At 35.8% G+C, this 7,839-nt stretch overlaps 1 protein-coding gene across 1 annotated transcript in view; it reads right to left on the bottom strand.

Moving 5' to 3' along the window:
- The window catches only part of Epha6 (EPH receptor A6), a 1,087,127-nt gene that overhangs the window by 138,870 nt on the left and 940,418 nt on the right, over positions 1 to 7,839 (bottom strand). The window contains exon 14 of the mRNA XM_008841732.1: positions 1,493 to 1,702. Coding sequence (XP_008839954.1) covers positions 1,493 to 1,702 — 210 coding nt within the window. The remainder of the gene's footprint in view (positions 1 to 1,492; positions 1,703 to 7,839) is intronic.

Genomic DNA, 7,839 nt, shown 5'->3' with positions numbered 1-7,839 from the left:
ATACCATGGCTGCATTTTCTCCTAAAGTTGCTATAAATTATGGGTTTATAAAAATAAAAGAAAAAAGCCTTTATGGAAGTGAAAATAATTATGATATTTTACAAGTCGAAAATGGAGTTTAAAATATCATTTTTTCTTTAAAATGACTAATATATTTTCAAATTCCATAGATTTTTATTTTATAAGGTTTTTTTGGTTGAATTAAAAAATCAATAAATACTGCCACATTATATATCAGACTCAGATATTAATTTATTTTTCATAGAGTTCAATTTTATTTTGAAATCATAAAAATGTTGATAAATTAACATATGACATTCCAAGAAAGGAAAGACAGTAAGGATATAAAAGTACTTTATTCATAATATTGAACTTGCATCTACCTCTAGAATAATTGAAACCAGTTAAATTTCAAAATACTCAATAGAAAATGAAATTAAAGGGAATTAAGTAATACTGTGATATCTTAGAAAATTAAATATAAGGTTAGCAAAAGAGAAAATATAAATATACTTTAAATAGTTTCACTGACTGGGTTTTCATTGAAGCTGATTTAAATCTCGCTTGAATCAATTGCAAGTTCTTTAAGAAATAACTTGTTATAATCATAATTGTAAATTAAAAGCATTAATGTGCTACAATAGAAATGTTAGTATTAAATTTTTCAAATCAATATCCAAGGAGATGGATATTGAAATTGGATTGGAGCATTCAGAAATGTTTAAGATATTCATAGGTCAATTTGTTATCATAGAATTTATGGATGATACTTTACTTTTAAAAATTTAGTCTGTTAGGCCAGGTGTGGTGGCACACACCTTTAGTCCCAGCTCTTGGGAGGCAGAATCAGGCAGATCTTTGTGAGTTTGAGGCCAGTTTGGTCTACACAGCGAGTTCCAGGACAGCTGGGGCTACAGGAGACCCTGTCTCAAAAAGGAAAACAAAACAAAACAAAACAAAACAAAAAAACCCCAAAACTTTAGTCTTTTATTCCTACTTTCATTTCCCCAAGCACTATTTGGAAAAATATGTCTCCAAAGAAACGTACATTTTTCTTTTTTAAATATGACCTGATCATTCTAAATACCTAAAAGTAGAATCACTTCCAAATTACTGATTCTTTTCTACTCCTGAGGTATTAATAGGTGATGTCATTGGCCTATAAACAATTCTATTTAAAGGAGATACTCATGAAACATAAAAAATGCCTCAAAGAAAGGCATAGTTGGTCTAAAGGAAGTTATGCCATGGAACCCCTGCAGTGTGATGAAATTTGAGCCCACCAGAAGCCAAACATTAAGACATAAGAAATACTTTTTTTTTTTTTTTAGGTAGGCCCTCAAATAGAGAAATGCTTCCTAATTAAGAAGTATATTAACTGTAAAAATTTAAAGGAAAATTATGAAATTGGGAAAACCAATTCAGAATTATTCTAATAGCATTAAAAAGAATAAAAGTAAGCACATTGTTGGAACAGGGTGTGTAAACTTACAGTTGTTGTATAAGCGGCTTCTGGGTCATCTTCCAGCACTCGGGAGAGACCAAAATCAGAGACTTTGCACACTAAGTTGCTGTTCACCAATATGTTCCTAGCTGCTAGATCTCGATGAACGTATCCCATATCAGAAAGATATTTCATGCCTGATGCAATACCCCGCAGCATGCCAACCAACTGGATGACGGTGAAGTGGCCATCATGTTTCTGCAAGAGAATCACAATTGCTAATTGACAGATCTTTACTTTTAAAAAATATTTTTCTTGAATCTTTGTGTATTTCATATAGAACATCTCAATCAATCTTAATCATCTTTTTATCCCCTTCCCCCCTGGCACGCTCCCTTAGCCCCCTCACTGGACTTCATACATTGTAACTGATGGTCTTAACACAGTACATGTGTGTGCACACTAATTTAACATTTAATTTATTTTATAGCATCTGGTGAAGAGACGCATCCATTGTGATGAACACTGGATGTGTTCATAAAGAAATACACAACCTTGTTGATAATTAGGGTAGGAAGAATACCCACCCAGAACTGATGAATACTAAACATAGACAGCCAGCAAGCAGCCCAATTAACCTCCAGAAAAAATGATTTCAAAAATTTTTGGTAGCAAGAACAAACTAAAGTAAAATAGTGTGAGAGCAAAGACTGCAGGGAAAACACAATGAACTTTCCATATTTGCAAGCTGTGGTTCTGTTGCATAGTGGGCAGAGTGGCAGCAAAGCTTATGACTGGATGAAACTTGTGTGGTGACTAGAAAAACTGTGAAAAACACAATCAGGCCAGGTTATTCAGGAAGAAATGATGGTGTGAACAAGAAATAAATTTAACAAAGCTGTGGGAAAAAGGAAAACACAAGAAAACAGAAAATCATCTGAGTTTTTCTATTATATTGAGCAAATGGCAAAGAAAATGTTGGAAATTGTCTGGAAAACAGATATTTTAGCTTTTGGCTGGAAGGATTGTATTAAATATCACCATGTGAATGACAGGTCTGCCAGGGTAGTGTTATATTGTAACCAATCAATAAGATCTTATTCCCATTCTTTGACTTAAAAATGATGTAGATTTTATAAAATTGTAAAAAGAAAAGTTCAGTTGTAGTCTGTGCAAGGTCCAAGAATGTATAAAACCAAATACAAATAGTTTTGATATCAGAGAAGATGGAAATAAAGTTTAAAAGTGCCTATTACTAGTGCATATTATTTTACTTAGTTATTTGGAAACAGCTATTTGCTGTCTTTAATAGAGATACAGAGAAGCATTAAAAGAAAATCTCAGAAGACCCGAGTTTGAATCCCAGCACCCACATGGCAGCTAACAACTGTTCATAACTCCAATTCCAGGGGATTTGAGAGCCTCTTCTGTCCTCTGCAGGCATTGCATGACATGGATGCACTTACCTACATGCAGGCATAACACTCATACACATAAAAAATAAAAATAATAAAAAAAACTCAAGTTCTTTTCATGCACTAGGCCAAAATTAATTTATGAATGATATTAAAACTGAATATATAGTAGATATCATAGGACTGTGTTAGCTTATATAATAGAAGCATAAGAAAAAGTATTTAAAAATTTCCCACATTAAAAGCAGTTTTCATGAATGCCTGATAAGACCACAGAAGGCTAACACAAGAATGATGAGACTCATGGTATCTCTCACAGTGATACAGCTTCCTCTACAGTGGCATTTCATTGCTTGGTTAGATAAATTAGCTTACACTACAAATGAAGTAAACCTTGTGTTACCATATCAAGTTATTTCTGTGATAACTCTGTGATTATATCTCCAAATTCAAGTGTGGATTAAGGAAAAATAAACCCCTCTTAAAAGCAGCCCTCTTATAGCAAGAGTGTCCATTTAAGCAGGCTCTTCTGTATAATTAATGTACAAAAGATAACCTAGCAAAGAAAATCTTTGGTGTTATTAGCTCTTTATGTTTCTAATCCATCTTCAGAGACAGTACACTATTAGATGAAATCGGCCTCTTTTGTCTTGCACTATACCTCCCTCTCTTCTATTAGGAATCTCAAAACTGAGAATTGAGAACATAAATTCCTTTGGATTGGAAAGGATTATACTAAACTTAAAAACGGTACTTTTATTTCAGAAGGTGAAATTTCCTCATATCATAGTTATTGTCAGGAACAGTTCCTACATAGCACGAACTGTTCACAGACCGAGAAACTAAAGATTGCCTCAGTTCCTTATCTGTGCACTGATAGTAGCCATTTAACTCAAAGTTATAAGTAGATTCACCTATAAAATACAAAGCCAGCTTTGGGGTTATTTTAATAATTGTTGCTATTTGGTATTTGTTATTATTATATAAAATTTTATAATTATAATGAATCAGAAAAATTCTGTTCTTGAAAAAAATCAGTTGTCAGCCTAAACGCTTGTGTGTATAAAGTGAAGTAGTTACACAAAGCTAAGTTGAAACCTTCCATCTGTCCTGAGGGTACCAACAAAGAACAAGAACTTTATTTTAAAATGTACATCTTTATATTAGTGAACGTTACTTGTACAGAGTAGTGAGTTTCATTGTGGCCTTTAATCCATGTATATACGGTTTTGATAATTACTCCTGTATCTTACATGCATCACTTGCTGTCCTTCACACTACTTTCTAATCTCTCCCAGCCCCCCTTCTACTTTCATGATTTTGTGTATTTTACTTTTATTTTTTGACATTCTGTATACGAGAGAAAATGTGACATTTATTTAAGGTTAGCTATTTTTCCTTTTTCAATGTGTTTGTGTGTGTGCACACGTGTGCACACATGTGTGAGGTCCAGAGGTTGATATCTGGTGTCTTCTTCTGTTGCTCTCCACATTACTTTTATTTTGGGGACAGGGTCTCTCTCAGAACCAGGTGTTTGCTGAGTCAGCTAAACTGGCTGGCCAGCGAACTCCAGGCATCTTCTTGTCTCCATATCACCAACACAAGGTTCTCAGGTGCGTGTGCTGTACCTAGGGTTTTATGTGAGTGTTGGGGTTGCAAACTCAGATCCTTGTGCTTGCACTTTATTAACTCAGACATCTTTCTAGTCCTAAAACTGACTAATTTTCTTAACATGATGACTGATCTCCAGTTCTACCCATATTTCTGAATAATCACACTGGTTTCATTCTTGATCAATAGCTTAACAATGCTCCATTATTTTTATATGCCAGGTTTTCTCTTTTGTTCTTCTGTTGATGGGCTCCTATGCAGGTTCCATGATGTGTGTGTTGTGACTAGTGCTGTGATTAACATGGGTACAGGTATCTGACACATGCTGCCTTGGATTCTGTCAGGTTAGTCCAGGAGTAGTACAGCTGGATTATACAGTAGCTCTATTTTCAGGTTTTGGAAGAATATCCATACTGACTTTCATGGTGACTGCACTAGTTCACATTCTAACCAACAGTAAAGTTTCTACTTTCCTTATGTCTGTCTCAACATGGCACAAAACTATTTCCAACAGCTTTATTGATTCATAATTCCTTTATCCTTTTTTAAAGCACACAACCTAATTGTATTAACAAGGCCAAACAGTCATCATCAAAATCAATTTTAGAACTTCTTCATTACTCTCACCTTATCACACCTTGCTTGACTCAATAATCCCCCGTCCTGACGACAACTAACCTACTTTCTATCTCATTAGATTTTTCCTGCTCTCAATATTTTCTTATAAGTAGAATCATATAATACGCAGTTTTTTGTGACTACCTTCCAAGATACATTCCTATTGTAGTATATATCAGTGTTTTAATCTCTGTACTGTGATTTTAAATTAATTTTATATTAATTCAGTTGATGAACATTTTATTTACTTCCACTTTTTAGAGATTGTGCATTTGAGTTTCAGACTTGTTATTTTAATGTTACCAATATTTAAAGAGACTTGTATTGATCCCTTTTCTATCAACCATTTTGCATTTGATTCTTATCAAGTTTGGTTCCTATCAGGCAACTTACATTCTAAAATTGGTAAGCCATGCTATAAAAAAACAACAACAACAAAAAAAAACGGGGATGCTGGTATGTGAAAATGATCTGAACTTCCTTATACATGCTGTTTCATGAGGCTGCAAAATATGACTTACCAATTTCTAATTCATTTGTCCAACACTTTTTATTAGTCTGTGAAGTCAAAACTATTTTCATACTACTCCTACTACTGCTACTACTACCACTACTATATTACTTCCTCCTCCTGCTTCTACTACTAAAACATACATCTACCTTTTACCACTAGGTTGATATTTGTGCTGATGGTACTAAGCTCTGATGGGTAAAAGTACAGGAGCCTAACATGACTCAAGACAGCAACACTCAAGCAAAAATTGTATTGCTATTTTCTTGTTTTTCTTTGCTATATGCAGATAAGCAAAACTAATTCATTTGATGAATGCTCTTGGTAAAACAGAAGCATATTGATTTTAATAAATACTGATCTGTGGTTGTACACTTTCAGGATTGACACCTATGAATAAGAATAAAAGCTGCACTGGGCATGGGGGAGGTTAAATGGATGACAGTACATTAAAAAACAGACCTTCAAGTATTCTGTGAAATTCTCACATTCTGGATCTGAAATAACCATTCAGTATTGGCCAGGACTGAGGAGAAGGGGAAGGATCCTTGTGTATTTATAGTAATTAATTGCTGATTTCAGGATGATCCCCAGAAGATTTAATGGCCTTGGGTTTCATGGCTTTCTGTAGCCAAGGCCGTTTCTAAGACAGGGACTGAAACAAAAGATACCAGCCTCCAAAGGTCCAGATGCTCCAGCAGTCAGGGGACTTGATCCTCAGAACTTATCTTAGTATGGTAATTCTTGTGTTCAAGTCTCCTTCTTATACTCTACTCCCCAGAATACCAACCTATAACAATCTCTGTATCTTATTTTCAGTCTGCATATCCATCCATCTACCCATCCTTTGTTTAGAAAATATCAGCCTGATGAAAGATAAGGGTTGTACATCATATACCAGTTCTTAATCAAATTTAGACCCCCTCCTCCATCCATGTCCCCACCCCCACTGGACCTCATGTATTCCACTATATGTGTTAAGTCTTATCCAGTCAAGCATTTGTACCCAGATGTCCTTCGGTGCAAATTCATCCACTGGAGTCTAGTCAGCTGAGCTAGAGATCATTGGTAAGGCCTACTCTCCCTCACCCAGCAGTGCTCAGACTAGGGTTAGTCTGCCACTCATGGGTCCTGTGCTCCATGCCACTATTGCAACAAGTTCACATGTGCAAGCTTCCAGTGACATGAAAGCCTCTTCTTCCATATGTTCATGGATCAACCCTGTATCTTATAGTATTTCCCCCTCATATTCTGAAATGTTCTCTGAACCATGTGTGGGAGAGGTTTGATATAGGAGTTCTATCCAGGGACACACACTGCAATCTATTCTTAAAAGTTGGTCAGCTGTGGCCTTTTGTATGCATTGCACTCTGTTGTATAAGGAGGCTTCACTGGTGAGAGTTGAGAGCTGCATTACTTTCCTCCCCCTCCCAAGTTCTGCTATGTTCCATGAGTATTAGGTGTAGAAGTTCCACTTCAGATATGTCACCTAGGACTGGGAATCTCTTAGAAGATGTATATTCTGTGTCTAACTAGTTGCGGACATGCAGGGGCCCACAGTGGATGAGGAGGGAACTCAGGAGACGGGGGGATGGTGGGAGGTGGGTGGTATTGGGGGGGGAAGGGGATGATGGGGGTGCTTGAGGGGTAGACATTTCTTAACTGCTACTACGTTGATCTTGGGAAAAATGGATATTGTTCATAAAACACTATAAACCAGTCATAGTCTAAAGTCTTTACAGGTACTGTTTCATTTAATCCTTAAAGAAACTGTGAGATATAAGTGTAGTTGTTATCAGTATCTTTAGTGTTAGAGTTCAGATCTGTCTCTATCTTGCGGGTGGTTGGAAAACTCTGAGTCTAGGGCAGCAGAAGCTGAGTTTAAATGTGTGTTACTTGTGAATTGTGTGACTCTATCTCATTGGCAGTCATTCAGGGACAGTTGTTGTAGGCATTGCTATTTAGAGATGGTTTTTAGGGGCCCTCTCCTATTACATTCTGAGGTAATTTACCCAAGAGCTGTAATACCATGTTGATGAACCATGGACCATACTATGATGAGAATGTATTTTTTAAACTTTTTAAAAAACTTTATTGATAATTTCATAATGCATATAAGGTGTTTTGATCAAATCCATGCCCACTCCCTCCCTTCCAAAACCTCCCATATCTCCCCATCACTTTTTTCTGACAACTTTGTGTCCTTCCTTCCTTCCTTCCTTCCTTCCTTCCTTCCTTCC

Source organism: Nannospalax galili, unplaced genomic scaffold (genome assembly GCF_000622305.1).
Source record: "Nannospalax galili isolate Female #2095 unplaced genomic scaffold, S.galili_v1.0 scaffold821, whole genome shotgun sequence".
NCBI classification, from domain to species: domain Eukaryota; kingdom Metazoa; phylum Chordata; class Mammalia; order Rodentia; family Spalacidae; genus Nannospalax; species Nannospalax galili.
Note: the sequence above shows the minus strand (reverse complement) of the source record. Positions and strands in the feature narration are given on the sequence as shown.